This window comes from Schistocerca piceifrons, chromosome 3 (genome assembly GCF_021461385.2).
Source record: "Schistocerca piceifrons isolate TAMUIC-IGC-003096 chromosome 3, iqSchPice1.1, whole genome shotgun sequence".
NCBI lineage: Eukaryota > Metazoa > Arthropoda > Insecta > Orthoptera > Acrididae > Schistocerca > Schistocerca piceifrons.
Window position 1 is genome coordinate 214,473,464 of NC_060140.1, and position 18,344 is coordinate 214,491,807.

The 18,344-nt window shown below is 46.4% G+C and overlaps 1 protein-coding gene across 4 annotated transcripts in view; it reads right to left on the reverse strand.

Moving 5' to 3' along the window:
• LOC124789884 (chromodomain-helicase-DNA-binding protein Mi-2 homolog) overlaps positions 1–18,344 on the reverse strand; it is a 176,816-nt gene that overhangs the window by 123,005 nt on the left and 35,467 nt on the right. For all 4 annotated transcript variants that reach the window (XR_007016183.1, XR_007016184.1, XR_007016182.1 and 1 more), the window contains exon 8: positions 12,338–12,604. Coding sequence is in view for 1 of the 4 variants with exons in the window: in XM_047257401.1 (XP_047113357.1) it covers positions 12,338–12,604 (267 nt within the window). In the remaining 3 variants the exon portion in view is untranslated. The remainder of the gene's footprint in view (positions 1–12,337; positions 12,605–18,344) is intronic.

The following is an 18,344-nucleotide window of genomic DNA, read 5'->3' on the forward strand; positions in this document are numbered from 1 at the left end:
CGACAATAAATGCTCAATGATGGCGCCTCGACCTGTTGCCACTGACCCACCCCACAGAGGGTTATGAGCGTTGAAGTCGCCCAATAGCAAGAAAGGTGGCGGCAAGTGGGCGACCAGTGCAGCCAGGACATGCTGCGAGACATCACCATCCGGTGGAATGTAAAGACTGCAGACGGTAACAGCCTGTGGCGTCCACACGCGTACAGCGACAGCCTCTAAAGGTGTCTGGAGAGGGACAGACTCGCTGTGCAGAGTGTGAAGGACATAAATGCAGACGCCACCAGACACCCTTTCATAAGCTGCTCGGTTCTTGTAATAACCCCAATAGCCACGGAGGGCGGGGGTTCGCATCGCCGGAAACCAAGTTTCCTGGAGAGCAATGCAGAAGAAAGGGCGAAGGCTGAGAAGTTGGCGGAGCTCAGCTAAATGGTGGAAAAAACCGCCGCAGTTCCACTGGAGGATGGTATTGTCCATGGCTGAGAAAGGCGTGAAAGGACTGGGAAGGCAATTTACGCCGCTTGGTCACTCACTGCCACCGATTCAGTACCCGGACGAGAGGCATCCATGGCGTCTGAGGGACCAGCGAGATCAAGGTCCTCAGCGGACGCTAGAATCTCGACTTCATCCTCAGACGCAGAGCGCGAAAGGTGCAGTGGGGTTGGTGCCACCGGAAGTTCTTTAGCCTTAGAGGTCTTTCTCTTGGACTTCTCTCGCTGAACCTTGGGTTTCACCGGCTGGGAAGGCTTCACCGATTCAGTCTCAGGGACAGAGGAGGATCGTGAAGCCCTACGCCCGGCTGCTGGTGAGGACTTATGCCACTGGTGGCCGTCATCCTTCCCGCTGGGGGAACCCTGGGAAGGGAGCATCCCAAGGGAACTCTTTCGGGCGAGAGTAGCCGAAGAAGTTAGGCGCTTCTCCGGCTGAGAAGCGGGGACGGACGTCCCCGACGGGTGGGAGGAGGTTGCTCCTGAGGTAGGTGGTGCAGGAGCAATCGGTTGGGGAGAGCCCCCCACGGGCAAGGGGGCAGAAGGAGTCGTACTGCTTATCGAGCTGGCTGGAAGTCTCGCAACTGATGGAGCTAGCACAGTAGTTGTAGCAGCTGCATACGAAGATGTCATTCTCACAGGATGGAGTCTGTCATATTTCCGTTTGGCCTCAGTATAGGTCAGCCGGTCCAGGGTCTTATATTCCATGATTTTGCGCTCTTTCTGAAAGACTGTGCAGTCAGGCGAGCAAAGTGAATGGTGCTCCCCGCAGTTGACGCAGATGGGAGGCGGGGCACATGGAGTATCGGGATGAGACGGGCGTCCGCAATCTCGACATGTGAGGCTGGAAGTGCAGCGGGAAGACATATGGCCGAACTTCCAGCACTTGAAGCACCGCATCGGGGGAGGGATATAGGGCTTGACGTCACATCGGTAGACCATCACCTTGACCTTTTCCGGTAACGTATCACCCTCGAAGGCCAAGATGAAGGCACCGGTAGCAACCTGATTGTCCCTCGGACCCCGATGAACGCGCCGGACGAAATGAACACCTCTACGTTCTAAGTTGGCGCGCAGCTCGTCATCAGACTGCAAAAGGAGATCCCTATGGAAAATAACACCCTGGACCATATTTAAACTCTTATGTGGCGTAATAGAAACGTTAACATCCCCCAACTTGTCACAAGCAAGTAACCTGCGGGACTGGGCGGAGGATGCCGTTTGTATCAGTACTGACCCAGAGCGCATTTTAGACAAGCCCTCCACCTCCCCAAACTTGTCCTCTAAATGCTCTACAAAGAACTGAGGCTTCACGGACATAAAAGATTCCCCGTCAGCTCTGGTACAGACGAGATACCGGGGCGAGTATCTTTCGCTCTCATTCATAGCCCTTCGTTCCTCCCATGGTGTGGCCAGGGAGGGGAACGATTTGGGGTCATACACATTAGCCTTGAATTGAGCCTTGGAACGCTTAGAGACTGCTGACGGCTGGCCGCCAGCAAGAGATGATGTACCACGCTTCATTGCGGGTCATCCGCCCTGATGCCACCTACTCCGACCAAGGGCCCTCCCCACGGGCGCCACCCAGCCACAGCAAAGGCCACCTGGCAGGATGGCCATCGCCGGGAGTCCCGATGCCCCAGGGAGATGGGCATCTACTCCTTGGCATACGTGGGGAGTGAACGGCGCAGGCATCAGTAGAGCGATCCCTGTGTTGTCAGGGGGCTACAACCAAGAGGGTACATGGCGACCCCACCACAACGGACTGGCTACCGTGCTGGATCTTAGGTGCAAAAATGGCCAAGGTCGTCGTCACAGTTAAAAGAAACACTGCAGAGTGCAGCGTGGTAATCGCCCATGAGATCGAAAACGAGCGGGACACCATCGCAACGACGAGAAAGACGGCAATAGGTCTAATTGCACGAAGGATACAGTGCACCATGTAAGGTGCCCTTCCCCAATTGGCTCGCTCTTCGGAATAATTTGGATAGATGGAGGTCAAACCCGAGAGGGGACCATCACATAAGGCCGAAACGTTTGAGACTCCTTTTAGTCGCCTCTTACGACAGGCAGGAATACCGCGGGCCTATTCTAACCCCCGAACCCGCAGGGGGATTCTTCTACTGTATTTCTTTCCCCCATTCTTGTCAACTGTTCCCTAATGCTCTCCCTGAAGCTCTCTACAACCTCTGGTTCTTTCAGTTTATCCAGGTCTCATCTCCTTAAATTCCCAGCATTTTGCAGTTTCTTCAGTTTTAATCTACAGTTCATAACCAATAGATTGTGCTCAGAGACCACATCTGCCCCTGGAAATGTCTTACCATTATATAAGCTATCTGATACCTTCTAGTATCTCCAGGCTTCTTCCATGTATACAACCTTCTTCCATGATTCTTGAACCCAGTTATGCTCTGTGCAAATTTCTACCAGACGGCTTCCTCTTTCACTTCTTCCAGCCAATCCATATTCACCTACTACGTTTCCTTCTCTCCCTCTTTGTACTATCGAATTCGAGTCACCAATGACTGTTAAATTTTTGTCTCCCTTCACTATCTGAATAATTTCTTTTATCTCATCATACATTTCATCAATCTCTTCGTCATCTGCAGAGCTAGTTGGCATACAAACTTGTACAACTGTAGTAGACGTGGGCTTTGTATCTATCTTGGCCACAATAATGCATTCACTATGCTGTTTGTAGTAGCTTACCTGCATTCCTATTTTCCTATTCATTATTAAACCTACTTCTGCATTACCCCCATCTGATTTTGTATTTATAACCCTGTATTCACCTGACCAAAAGTCTTGTTCCTCCTGCCACTAATTCCGACTATATCTAACTTTAACCTATCCATTTAAATTTTCTAAGCTACCTGCCCGATTAAGGGATCTGACATTCCACACTTCAATCCGTAGAACGGTAGTTTTCTTTCTCCTGAGAACAATGTCCTCCTGAGTAGTCCCCACTCGGAGATCCGAATGGGGGACTACTTTACCTCCGGAATATTTTACCCAAGAGGACGCCATCATCATTTAACCATACAGTATTGCTGCATGCCCTTGAAAAAAAAATTATGGTTGTAGTTTCCCCTTGCTTTTAGCCGTTGGTTGGTTGGTTGAGGTTTAAGGGACCAAACAGCAAGGTCATCAGTCCCTTGTTTCAAATATGCTCCATTCCGCTAATGGGACATCTCAGGAAAGTCAGAAACATAAAACGGAAAAAGGTAAAAATGTAAAAGGGCAGTCATGTTGTTATTGGTAAAAACAAAATGAGGGAAGTCGGCAAGAGAACGAACCCAACGCTATGCTGAAGCAGCGTAGGCAAGACCACTTGTGACCTAAAAGGTGCAACCGCTTGAATGTAGAAATACGTATGGGGAAAGGAGACTAACCAGTCCTTTAAAAAAAAAAAAAGGGGAGGTAAAAACAGAGTAAAAGGGGAAGAAAAGAGGATCTCGGTCAGGGAGGTGAATCAGGAATCTCCAAACACAGCTTACAGTGGGAGACACCCAAACACTCACCGCCCTGCCCCAACACCAGAGAGAGATTAAAAACCTTAAAACTGAGAATAAAAACCACTTTCCCGGAGGAAACCGAGAACCAGAGAGACCATCCGGGAATCGTCAGCCAACATCAAAGGTAAAGTGTGGGGGAGTCTATACTTAGCACGCAGAGCCAAAAGAAGGGGGCATTCAACCAAAATGTGGGCTACTGACTGGAAGGCTCCACAACCACAAAGTGGGGGTGGCTCATCACGCAAAAGAAAACCATGGGTCAGCCTGGTATGGCCAATGCATAGACGACACACGACTCCTTTCGGGAGAGGTGAAAGGAAGAACGCCACGGGCCTGGTGTCACCGTAATCGCATGAAGTTTATTAGACAGGGGAGTAGCCTCCCAAGAATTGGCCCGTGACTGTGCCAAGTGGGATTTGATGTGAAGCCGTAAATCCGCTGCAGGAGGGGTTACAGAATACGGGGGGTAAGTGACTGCTCCCCCAGCCAAACGATCAGCAAGCTCATTACCCGGGATACCCACATGGCCAGGGACCCAAAGGAAGTCAATGGAACAAGCAGCATGGTGAATATCAGCAAGATGGTCATGGATGGCAGAGACCAAGGGATGGCGCGAAAAACACCGGTCAATAGCAAGAAGGCCACTCATTGAGTCTGTACATAACAAAACGCGGTTGTGTTGGGACTGTTTAATAAAGGTAAGGGCCTGGGAAATTGGCAACAATTCCGCAGTAAACACCCCACATGTAGGTGGCAGCAGATGATTTTCCGTTCCAACAGAGGACGTGAAGGCATACCCAACATGATCAGCAGATTTAGAGCCATCAGTGTAAAAAACAACAGCATCCCGAAACTCCCATAAAATTTGGTGGAAAAAGGAACGGAACACCACCGGGGGATGGAATCTTTCGGACCTCGGCGGAGATCCATCCGAATTCGAGGCCGAGGAACTAACCAAGGAGGGGTGGAGGGGAGGGAGCGAGGAAGACAGGACAAAGAAGGAAGCTGAAAATCACGGCAAAGAGACGCAAAGCAGAGCCCAACCGGTAAACCCGCCCGAGGGAGTCGGGTGGGCGACGTCCATGGTCTGGGAACAGGATAGAGTAGGAAGGATGAGTGGGAGAGGAACGGATAGTGAGTGCATAAGACACCAGAAGCTAGGACTGCCGAACAGAAAGGGAGGGGGGGGGGGGGGATCCCAGCTTCAACCAGGAGACTATCAACAGGGCTAGTAGGGAAGGCACCGGTGGCCAAATGGATTCCACGATGGTGGACTGGATCCAGCACGTGCAGTGTGGAAGGAGCAGCTGAACCATAAACTTGACAACCATAGTCCAAGCGAGACAGAACTAGAGCACGATAAAGACGGAGAAGGAGGGAACGGTCCGCACCCCAAGAGGAGTGGGCAAGGAATCGAAGCACACTGAGTTTACGGAAACATCCTACCTTCAGCAGTCTGATATGGGGCAGCCAAGTGAGCTTGATGTCGAAAAGAAGATCCAGGAAACGAAACTGTGGGACCACAGGCAATCGTCGTGCAGCGAGATAGAGCTCTGGATCAGGGTGGATCGTAGTACGGCGACAGAAGTGGACCACCCGCGATTTTAAAGGAGAGAATTGAAACCTGTGTGAGAGGGTCCATGCAGAGGCACGCCGTATAGCTACCTGGAGCTGCCATTCTGCAGATGCCATCGAGGAGGAACTAACTCGAATGCAGAAATCATTGACATACAGGGCAGGGGCGACCTAGGAACCGACAGAGGCCCCAAGTCCATCGATAGCAATGAGGAAAAGAAGGACACTCAAGACAGAACCCTGTGGGATGCCCGTCTCCTGGGTCCGTGGAGAACTAAAAGCAGTACCAACTCGAACTCTGAATGACCGATTGATCAGGAACTGGCGGATAAAAATCTGGAGTGGGCCCCGAAGACCCCACTGATGAAGGGCAAGTAAGGTGTGATGGCGCCAGGCCGTGTCATAGGCCTTGCGAAGGTCAAAAAACACTGCAACCAAATGGTGGCGCTGGGAAAAAGCCTGCCGAACTGCGGATTCCAAGCGAAGTAAATGATCGATTGGAGACCGTCCCTCTCGAAAGCCACACTGGTAAGGGGACAATAGATCCCGAGATTCGAGGACCCAATTGAGCTGACGGGCTACCATCCGTTCAAGTAACTTACAAACAACATTGGTCAAACTAATTGGCCGATAGCCGTCAACAGATAGGGGGTTCTTACCAGGCTTAAGGACAGGAACCACAATGCTATCCCTCCACTGAGAAGGGAAGTCACCCGGTTAAACACCCGAAGAAGATGTTGCCGTTGTGGAGCACTGAGATGTTGAAGCAGTTGGTTATGAATGGAATCTGGGCCAGGGGCCGTATCATGAGAAGAAGATAGAGCAGAAAGAAATTCCCATTCAGAAAAAGGTTCGTTGTAAGATTCTGACTCACAAGGGGTGAAACATAACGTGGAAGCTTCAGCCCGCTGTTTTTGGTGAAGGAAAGCAGCTGGATAGAAGGCTGACGATGATGCCACTGCAAAATGGGTCGCAAGATGTTCTGCAAGAACTAATGGGTCCGTACAAATGCCATCTGGGAGGTGAAGGCCTGGGAGGGTGGACTGCCGATGGCAACCTTGGAGAGAGCGAAGTGTAGCCCATACCCGTGACAGAGGAACAGTAGAACCAAGGGAAAAAACGAATCGTTCCCAACATATCCGCTTGCTCTGTTTGATTAAATAACGGGCTTTAGCACGGAGGCGTTTAAAGGTAGTAAGGCTGGTTACGGATGGGTGCCTCTTAAAGTGTTGCAAAGCTCGACGGCGATCACAGATGGCAATGGCAATGGCCGTACTCCACCATGGGACTTGCCGGCGACGAAATGGTCCAGATGAGCGCGGGATAGCAAGGCTAGCAGCGCGAACAATCGCGTCAGACACGTCACGTAGGACGTCGTGTTTTCTCCCTCTTTGTCGGGTTGTATTGATGACCTGTGCAGTGTATAGAGGCCAATCGGCGCGTTGGAAAGACCAACGAGGTAACCTGTCCATCGGGGAGCGGGAAGGGAGCGTGATAATCAACGGGAAATGGTCACTATCACAAAGGTCGTCGTGTGGCGACCAGTGTAATGAAGGGAGGAGAGAGGGAGAAGAAAGAGAAAGATCAATGGCAGAAAAGGTACCATGACCAGCAATGATATGAGTAGGGGAGCCATCATTAAGAAGGCACAGGTCATGGTCTGCAATAAATTGGTCTATAAGAAGACCTAGTCTAGATGGAAAGGCACTGCCCCACAAAGGATGATGAGCATTAAAATCCCCAAGGAGGAGGAAGGGAGGAGGAAGTTGCTGAAGAAGGGTGGTTAAGGCAGCAGGTGTAAGAGTCCTGTCAGGATGGAGCTAAAGATTGCAAACTGTGACCGCAGAGTCTAAGTGGACCCTAACAGCAACCGCTTCCAATGTAGTTTGAAGAGGAATCCACGTGCTAGCAATGTCTGTACGGACCAACGTACAAACGCCACCAGAAGCCTGCAGGGGTCCGACCCGATTTCAACATAAAACATGGAACCCACGGGGGGTCGGTGAGTGAGCATCAGTAAAATGAGATTCCTGGAGAACCACACAAGCTGCAGAGTAGGACGAAAGAAGGGACTGCAATTCCGGAAGGTGACGATAGTATCCATTACAATTCCATTGGAGAACCACAGAACGATGGTTTAAATGGGGGCTGAACAGGCTAAATCCAGTCATACCGCCAGGTCCCCACCCGTCACCGACAAGGAGGGGGCGACATCCATGTACGAGAGGTCAGAATCCGGTTGTGAAGTCGGGGAAGGGACCTCCGGTGACACCAGAGGCTCTTTGTCCTGGGACTTATGCTTCTTCTTCTTTTCAGGCTGAGATCGAGGAGGGCTGTGTGGCATAAAGGAGCCAGCTGCAGCAAGATCAGGAACAGAAAGAGACCGGGCGACCTGGGGGCCGACAGACCGCGGCTCTCGCAGTCGTCGCGCGGCAGCAGACCTTTGGCCTGGAAGGTGCCGGGAAGGGGCATCCCGGGAGAGGCGCCCTTGACCGGCAGACGCCGAAGGAGTGGGACACTTCTCCGGCTGGGGAGGGGGAGCAGCGCCCAGAGGAGAAGGTGTGGGAGCCGCAGGGGAGGGGGGGAGGAGAGGGGTCCGGGATGGGGGTAAGGAAGGGGGAGGAAGGGTTGTAGATGTAACCAAGGCGTAACTAGATGTCATGGACACAGGGTGAAGTCGTGTATATTTCTTACGGGCCTCTGTGTAGGTTAAACGATCGAGGGACTTATACTCCTGTATCTTTTTTTCCTTCTTATATACTGGGCAATCTGGTGAACATGGAGAATGACTACCATGACAATTTACACACACAGGAGGGGGAACACAGGGACTCCCCTCATGGAGTGGATGTCCACAGTCACCACAGAGAGGGGCCTGTGAACAGTGGGAAGACGTGTCCAAAACGCAAGCACTTAAAACACCGCATAGGAGGTGGGATGTACGGCTTCACATCACAGCGATAGACCATAATCTTAACTTTCTCAGGGAGTGTATCCTCTTCAAAGGCCAGGATAAAGGCACCAGTATCAATACGATTGTCTTTAGGACCCTTCTGAACACGCCGAACAAAGTGAACACCCCGCCGTCCGAGATTATCCCGAAGTTCCTCATCAGTTTGAAGGATGAGGTCCCCGTGAAAAATCACACCTTGTACCATATTTAGAGACTGGTGGGGGGTAATGGACACAGGAATTGTGCCAAGTTGGGTACAGGCACGAAGGGCCGCAGATCGGGCAGCTGAAGCAGTTTTTATCAGCAACGAACCCAACCGCATCTTGCTCAGGGAGTCCACTTCGCCAAACTTGTCTTCAATGTGTTCCACAAAGAATAAACGTTTGGTATTGGTGAAAGTATCTCCATCAGTCCTGGTGCAAACTAGAAAACGGGGGAAAGGTTTTGCCCCTAGCCGACGGGCCTGACCCTCTTCCCAGGGGGTAGCCATGGAAGGGAAGGCCGAAGGGGCAAGAGAAGCAGCACTTGAGGAATCAGTTCCACGCAGAGAGACGGCCGCAGAACAGCCAGAGTTCTGGACCCGTATGCGTTTCATTTGCGTAGCGTCCGCCCTGATACCACCCACTCCGATCAGGGGCTCTCCTCACGGGCGCCACCCAGCCACAGCAAGGGCCGTCTGGCACGGCGGCCATTGCTGGGAGTTCCGATGCTCCAGGATGACAAGCAACCACTCCAAGGTATGCATGAGGAGGTCACAGCTCAGGTATCAGAAGTGTGATCCCTGTGTGTTCAGGGGGCTCAACCAAAAGGGTACATAGCGACCCCACGACACGGGCTGGCTACCGTGCTGGCTATGCACCCTAGTATCAGACAACGACGTGAAAGAAAAGGTGGAATGTACTAGGAGGGCGCACGTCGGAGACACTAGGTAAGGTGCTGTTCCCCAAATGGCTCATACTATGGAGGAGAAATTTTGTAATGGAGGTCAAACCCCAGAGGGGGACCAAGGAATGCCAAAAGGAGGAGATGATTATGCAACAAAGCCGAATTGTTAAACCAACAGAACCAGGAGGATAGCGGGGGCCAACATGAGGGAGAGGGAGCAAGGAGGGGAAAGGAGGGGAAGGGAAAGGAAATGCAGCCCTGGAGAGAAAGAAGGCTGCAATGGTTCGGGGCCCCGTGCTCACCATGCACGTATCCATGAAAGAGTTGTGGACCCCCTGTGGGGCTTTCAGCCGTTCGCAGTACCAGCACAGCAAGGCCGTTTTGGTTAGTGTTACAAGGCCAGATCAGTCAATCATCCAGACTGTTACCCCTGCAACTACTGAAAAGACTGCTGCCCCTCTGCAGGAACCACACGTTTGTCTGGCCTCTCAACAGATACCCCTCCGTTGTGGTTGCACCTACGGTATGGCTATCTGTATCGCTGAGGCACGCAAGCCTCCCCACCAATGACAAAGTACATGGTTCATGGGGGGGGGGATTTCCCCCCCCCCCCCTTAGCCTGCCTGAAGTGATATGGACTATGCCACTATAACTGTGGGAGATTCCTTAGAAAGTGACAAAGTTGATATTGATGAATGAATAAAGATTCTTGAAGACAAACAAAAATTCCATTACTTGTTGATCACACCTTGCATAGAGGGTTAATCCAAACTACTACTATAAGATTTTGGAGGTTGTCTGGGAATACTGTGAGTATTTTGGTATGAAGGACCCATGGCTTGTTACAAATTATGATTAATTTTGTTTGTTGCCCCCATTTACCTTTGTCACAACAATCAAAAAACCTTTATAATAATAACAAACTATCAAAATGAACAACATAATATACTGAGTACTGCAAGAACTCTCAGATGCTGTCATGCTTCATGCTGCTGACAATACTTCGAGAGCTGCTCCCCACAGCATCATCATGCTGCTCTTCAACTGCTTTCAGCAATGACAAACACGATGGGGGTGAGGGGGGTGGGGGTGGTGTACTGCCAACTCTTCATCAGTAAATCTATCCATATCATTGTCGATCACTGTTAATGTACAATGAACACTGCAAAAAATTCAAGACAGAACTGAGCAGAACTGAATGCGAAGTTGAGGAGTATAATGGTCATTACTATTGTCGACATCAAGTACCCAAACAAGACACCCAGCACATACTGCAGATATTTGGACTACTGTATACACATTTTCAGTTCAATGACTACAGGCACTCAGAATATATCACTGAACAATCTCCAAAATTCTGTCAGCTCGTAGAAATTGAATGATAATAACGAGTTTCAAATTCCCTGTCTGACACCTTTGAATATTTTTGCCTGCACTTCATTCTGTGCATTCTAACAATATGATTTTCATACAGGTTTCAAATAATGTCGCTGAAACATTTTGAACAGTGACGACACTGGTGCATACACTGTTTATACAATTGCATTTTCTTTAGCACCATGTGCAAATTTTTACATCAAGAAAGAAGTAAAAATTGAATATATGGTGCATAAACACATTTAACCTGCCTTACAACTTTTTATGAATAATAAACAGTAGTTATGATAATACAATACGACCACAGACAAATGATTTGTGCTTTGACAAACACGTAGTGGTTGAACATTCTCATTGGTCACTTCTCTATACGACTACAGTACTGATACTTAGACACATTTACAAAGTACGTTGATCACTGTAACTTTTAAACTAGGCCCTCATGTTGCAGTAACATTTCGAACAGTGAGAATACCAGTAGATACACTGTTTATATTACTGCATTCCTTTAGCACCATGTGCAAATTTTTACTCTATTAAAGCGATAAAAATTGAATATAAGGTGCAGCAATGAATTTTTACTGTTCTAACAGTTCATGATATGTTTTCTTTATTAAATGTTACTCAAGTACTACGAGATACTTGTAATTTTGTTACTGAAACAAATGTGTGAGAATGCAATTTCTATGAAGTCCGTTAGAGGGCTACGCTCAATGCATTCTGAGTAAGGGAAAATAACACTACCATGAAATATTTTCTTAGGTGGATGCTTCAGGGAACTGTTACACTGATCGATGAGCATTCTGGAGTCGTGTACCATTTGTAAACATTTATGTAATAGCATAAAAACCAAAGATATTAGGAGAACTACAAAATATAAGTCTGCTAGAACTAATATTTTAATCTTTCTGCATAACATCTGAAGGGATTTTGCCAACTGCCAAAACTAGTGACGCATTTTTTGATCATGTTCGGGTGGGGGAAGGGGGGTGATCACGCCTGCCTCTCACAGTGCAAACGTCTTCACATGTGCTGAAAATCTTACGTGCAGATACATTTAATGAAGCTCCTAATTCTGAAAATTATGTACATTTACAGCAAGGAAAGAAAATTGTATGAAACAGATTTAAGTACAACAAAGTAACACTGGAGACAACAATGGCTACAGTACTGTCAGCTAGGTAACGTTGGCTGCAACCAAAAACAAATGGCTATGATTTAGGACTAGAAAACTGAATGGGCATTTCACAATGAACAAGCACCAATATTGATACCATAGCAAAATGAAACATAAGTTTTAAACTTTTATAAAATATTCAAGCAATGATAATTTTATCATTTTATAATCATCAGTGCTTATTAATCATAGATGACCTTACATTGTAAAACACATACAAAACCCACAAGTTCATAATTTATCGAAACAGAAATTAATAAGAATGTTTATGAGCGACCACAAAGTATGCATTTCAAATTTAGGTATACAAGACACATTTCAGGATCACTGCCACCCACTACTATCTGTAAATAGCGAATATGGAACTTACTTCATAACCATCTTCACCCTCACCACTGGGGAACTTTGATGTTGTTTTAGTCTTCTTCTTTTTCTTGCTTTTATTACCAATTTTCGTTTTTGCTTTCCGCCGAGGAGCTGCTGCTTGACTGCTATTAGCATCACCACTGCCAGATTCTGCTTCTTCATCTGCACCATCTTCTGGTGTTTTCGAACCTTCCTCTGCTTCCTGTAGCATTTGTTCAAACTCTGCATCTGAGTCACGATCTGAACCTCCACTGCCTTCACCCTCCTCCTCCTGCAGATAGCGAACAATGGGAATTACCAAAAACACACATTCAAATAAATCATTAAATTAACTTAATATCTAAAACGTTCTGTACTTTATGCAAGTCCGCAGGCTTTTGCGCTCACTGGCACAAAAGTAAAATAATCTGGACCAACTAAGGCACATCATATTCCTCTTAAAACTCCCCTGCTGAGGTCTTCTGAAGAAGTCATGCTAAAATCAGGTACTGAGGCATTCTCTTCCATCTTTATGGAACTTACTGCTATGAATATCACAATCACAGCACAATGACTGGTTATTAATTTTAATAACCTAAGTAAAATACTCAATAACCGGAAGCAAAATGAATGCCAGCTTAACAACATGTGCCAAATGTAAGCATGGTACACAGATGATCTACTTCAGCACAATGTCGATTTGTAATGGAGAAGCCCATAGCACTCACAGCGAAGTGAAGTTTCTGCCCTCATAGAGGATGCAACAGTTCAGTCACGGCACTTGACCACACTGCTAGACTTTTCAATTCTTTGCACAAGTAACATTCATATATAGAAAACCATTAAACCTGCATGGAAACATGAGAAAGGTGAAAGTCCTCTGTCTGGTAAGGGGACGTTGTTGAATACAATGAATTATTCTTTTTAAAGCTAGTGTACATTTCGCAATAACATTACTTACTTAATTTGGCGCAATTAGAGCCACCAAGTGCTCTTATGTCTAGTCAGACACATTCTACATACACTGACGGAGAAAAATCACAACACTACAAAGGAGTTGTGCGCCTCACATGAAAGCTGGTAGGCACGTTTCTATATCTGAAAGACAATGTATTCAAATTTTGCACCAGTTGCATACATGTGACGCTAGTAGTGCTGCAATGGTCATGAATGTTAATTACCTTTGAGATTGGACATGCAGAGTTCATGTTAGTCAAGAATGCCTTTAAAGTGACGAAGACTATTATCAACACCGCAGAGTTTGAATGGGATTGTGTACTAGGGCTATGAGAAGATGGTTGCTGTTCCTGTGATACTGCAAGAAAATGTTTAGGAATGCAGCCACTGTACACGATTGCTGGCATTTGTGGTCACAAGAATGTATGGTTGCAAGAAGACCAGGCTCTGGACAGCCACATGGCACTACCAAGAGTACAGACCAGGGTGTTTGGCATATGGTTCTGGCGCATTGTATTGTATTGCATTTTCAGCAGCAATTTGAACAGCAGTCGGCAATACAGTGACACAATAAACTGTTGCAAATTGGTTACTTCCTGGACAGCTCCGAGTCAGGTACAGCCTAGCGTGCATTCCACCGATCGCAAAGCACTGCCACATGCAACTTCAATGGCGTCCATTAAGAGCTCAATGGAGGGCAATATTCCTGCAAGACCAGGAGTATTGCATCATATGCTGAGAGTTCTGGAGCCAAGATTTGACCTCTCTTTCTCACTTTGTCCATCTTTCCCATTACTATTAAATCTATGAAAGTGACTGTGCATTGTGAGGGTTTTAATGGAAAATTGCTTGTGGCATTTGTTGCCCCATCTGAATAATCTCCTTACATTTATTGAGGAAGGACCCTCTCATCTCCCTCTCACACCCCCCCCCCCCCCTCCCATCAACAAGTTACGAGGGTAGTTTGAAAAGTTCTCAGAATCACTATGAGAGGTCAGCACTAGCGCAACAAGTTGTTCATGTGATATTCATTGGAATGTTGCCTGTAAATACATGCCACATCAGTGCTCTTGGAAGAGAGCTGTGGCAGTGACATGGTTCTGTTGTTCCTGTGTAGGGATTTGCAAAGATAGGGGAAAGGAAAAAATAAAAATACAAAAAAAATTAAAAAATAAATAAAAAATTTCCACAATACACTGGGAGACTCTGCTCCTTCATATTCAACTGCTGCCAAGTGGACAACCTTGCAAAAGTGCACTAAATGGTCATGGAGGATTGCCCGATTGAAAATGCGTGCAATTTCATCAAAATTTGAAAAATGAGACTTAAAATTTATATCTAAGGCAGTTTCAGTTGCGAAACTGACGCAAAATGCGTTCTTTGAATGCTGACTGAATGACTGACACATAATGAAATGTGTGAAACATTTTTGTTCAACTGAGACTGAAGCAAAACTATTTTTTGTCGAAAGTATTTTATATGAGTGTACAAACAGGCAGTAGTTGCTTTTCTTTGTGTAAATATAAATGACGGTTATCCATATGTTTAGTTAAATCTGTTTAAAATGATAACTTCCATCATCACTCAGTGTTTTGTAACTCATCTAGAGGATGATTCATTCATTCAAGAAAATTTTGATTGTTGTGCGGAGCTCAAAAAATCGCATCGGATCTTTTCCAGTGCTAAGCCAGTGTACTGCTGAATAATATGCCAAGTCATTTTCTTCAAACTGTCCAATACACTAGCAGAACTGATGATGCTTGAGAACATGTGATCTTACATAATTAACAGTTGACATTACCGGCTTTGAAACTTTTGAGATATCCAAGCATTTTCCGCACAAAGACTGTTGATAAATGATGCAAGGTACGATTAATGGTTTTGATCCATCATTATTTTCTACCACCTTTAACACAAGAGCAGACACTACTTTACTCCCCCCCCCCCCCCCCCCAAAAAAAAAAAAAAAACACACACACACACACACACACACACACACACACACACACACACACGTACGTTTTTGCCACCATCAGCTGTGACACACATTAAGTTTTTCCACTATAGATTGTTTTTCTGAACAGCATTTTCTACTCTTTCACAACTTTCTTGTCCCACGGCCACGCCATGAAAGATGCGAACATCAAGAAGCTCTTCATACACTTCATAATTTTTGTTTACCCGTCGAATAAAAATTAACACCTGTGCCGTAACCTGAAACATTGTTGATTCATCCACAGCCAAAGAGAACCACGCTAAATGCTGAGCTTTTTCAGACACTTTAGTTACTATACTTTTAGCAATATCATTTACTCTTCGAGTCACAGTGTTTGCTGACAAATTTATGTTTTTTAAATAAATTAGCTCTTTCTGGACACATTTCTTCAATTGCTACAATCATGCAATCCCTTATTAATTCACCATCAGTAAATGGTTTCCATCTTTTTCTATTGAGTGAGTCAAGTAGAAACCAACATGATTTCCTGCTTCTTGGTCAGCATTTACTTTCTTAAACAAAATTTTCTGAGATTTTCAAAGACTCATATTTCTAACCATTTGATTCCAGTGAATTTGAAATAAATCTGAGAAGGTTTAGTCTCATAACATTTTATTCTCATAATGACGTTTTATATTGTGTTCTTCGAGAACTGATACTGTTTCTCTGTGAATTATCTGCAAATCACGAAATATTAATGTCCCCATTGCTTTTTAAAATTTCTGCGAACACTATCTATCTTCCACTTCTTTTCCATATTTACACAAGTCTACACAAGGGACGTAACTGTTAATTGAACTGGTGCCAATCAGTAGTATCAGGCGCAAGGGTTCTGAGTAAAGAACTGCACTGGATTTATCTTTAAGGCAATCTTAATTAAATTAAATACTCACTGTTAAGCGCACTATATCATAACTAAGAAACTGCACTCAGAAAACACAATAGTCAAACTATAATATGCTCTTCAGATTGCACAAGTTGCTGCTCTCCTTTTACAGTTATCATTGTTGGAAGTAGTCTTAACAGAAGTGCAGCACACACAATGGCTATCACCACAGCAATGGAAGGACCTGGTCACTTGCCCGTAAGCGCCAAAAGAAATTACAAAATTGAGTCAACCCCCCCTTCCCTTTCCCCTGCCATAGGTATCTCAATCATCGTCTAGTCCTCAAATGAAAATTTGCATGTAATCTAACACTAAGTATGTTGGTATGATGCAATATAGTCAGTCCAACTTTTCTTGGGCCATGCCAGCAGTCATCGCTAGGCACTAAGAGGTAACCACTACCAGTGCCACATGGTAAGGAATGTTGGGACGGGAAGATACCCAACAGTGCTGATATCTCAATACCTCGTGCTATGTTCTGACCACTTGCTGTAATGTTAATGATGCACGGAAGTAACAAGGTTTCTGAAAGCAAATTACAATGACCTTCCCAAGTTATTTATTTGTAGAAATGTGTATGAAGTGAAATTATGGCCACAGCTCTATGCCAAACAATAAGCAATTCACTGTGTAATGACTGTAGTTCTGCTCAGTGTCATCTTATAAATGCTGGCAACAGTGATAACCATAACGAAAACTCTTATTTGTACTGAGAAGTTTTGAGCTGTACAAAGGTATCAAGCTTCAAGAAAGCTTAGACTGCAGCTAGATCTTGGCCCTTGGAACTTAGTGGAAGAGCCCTTATGCTAAAATGTCTAGAGACTACTGGTTTACATTGTTGTTCCTAATGGATGTCTAGCAGCTGAATTTATCATTTGTATATGGCGGTGTACTGTTTGGTTCACAATGCTTTCCTAGTTGTCTCCAAAAAGGCAGCAATCTTCTTGCATTCTAGTCAGTGTAACTATGAACCGTAATTTGCAGGTAGCTATCAACAGCTGATATTTTTGACTGTTTGCCAATCATTACAACGGCTGCTCAAATGCGACAGAAAAAGTAAATGAAAATAAAATTCCTTGAAAATTCCAGGTTGATTATGCCATAAACAGCTCCTGATAAGGAAATGAGATGGAGGGAGGGGGGGAGGGGGAAGGGGAATGACCTCACATTACAGAAAAACACCTTTTCTTTCCTCACATCTGAGACAGATATACTAGCCAATGAGCAGTAGTTTAACCACCATTTTAAACATCAATAATGTTTATGGAATAATACATATAATTAACACACTCTGAAATACACTCCTGGAAATTGAAATAAGAACACCGTGAATTCATTGTCCCAGGAAGGGGAAACTTTATTGACACATTCCTGGGGTCAGATACATCACATGATCACACTGACAGAACCACAGGCACATAGACACAGGCAACAGAGCATGCACAATGTCGGCACTAGTACAGTGTATATCCATCTTTCGCAGCAATGCAGGCTGCTATTCTCCCATGGAGACGATCGTAGAGATGCTGGATGTAGTCCTGTGGAACGGCTTGCCATGCCATTTCCACCTGGCGCCTCAGTTGGACCAGCGTTCGTGCTGGACGTGCAGACCGCGTGAGACGACGCTTCATCCAGTCCCAAACATGCTCAATGGGGGACAGATCCGGAGATCTTGCTGGCCAGGGTAGTTGACTTAACCTTCTAGAGCACGTTGGGTGGCACGGGATACATGCGGACGTGCATTGTCCTGTTGGAACAGCAAGTTCCCTTGCCGGTCTAGGAATGGTAGAACGATGGGTTCGATGACGGTTTGGATGTACCGTGCACTATTCAGTGTCCCCTCGACGATCACCAGTGGTGTACGGCCAGTGTAGGAGATCGCTCCCCACACCATGATGCCGGGTGTTGGCCCTGTGTGCCTCGGTCGTACGCAGTCCTGATTGTGGCGCTCACCTGCACGGCGCCAAACACGCATACGACTGAAGACGACACGTCTCCATTCGTCCCTCCATTCACGCCTGTCGCGACACCACTGGAGGCGGGCTGCACGATGTTGGGGCTTGAGCGGAAGACGGCCTAACGGTGTGCGGGACCGTAGCCCAGCTTCATGGAGACGGTTGCGAATGGTCCTCGCCGATACCCCAGGAGCAACAGTGTCCCTAATTTGCTGGGAAGTGGCGGTGCGGTCCCCTA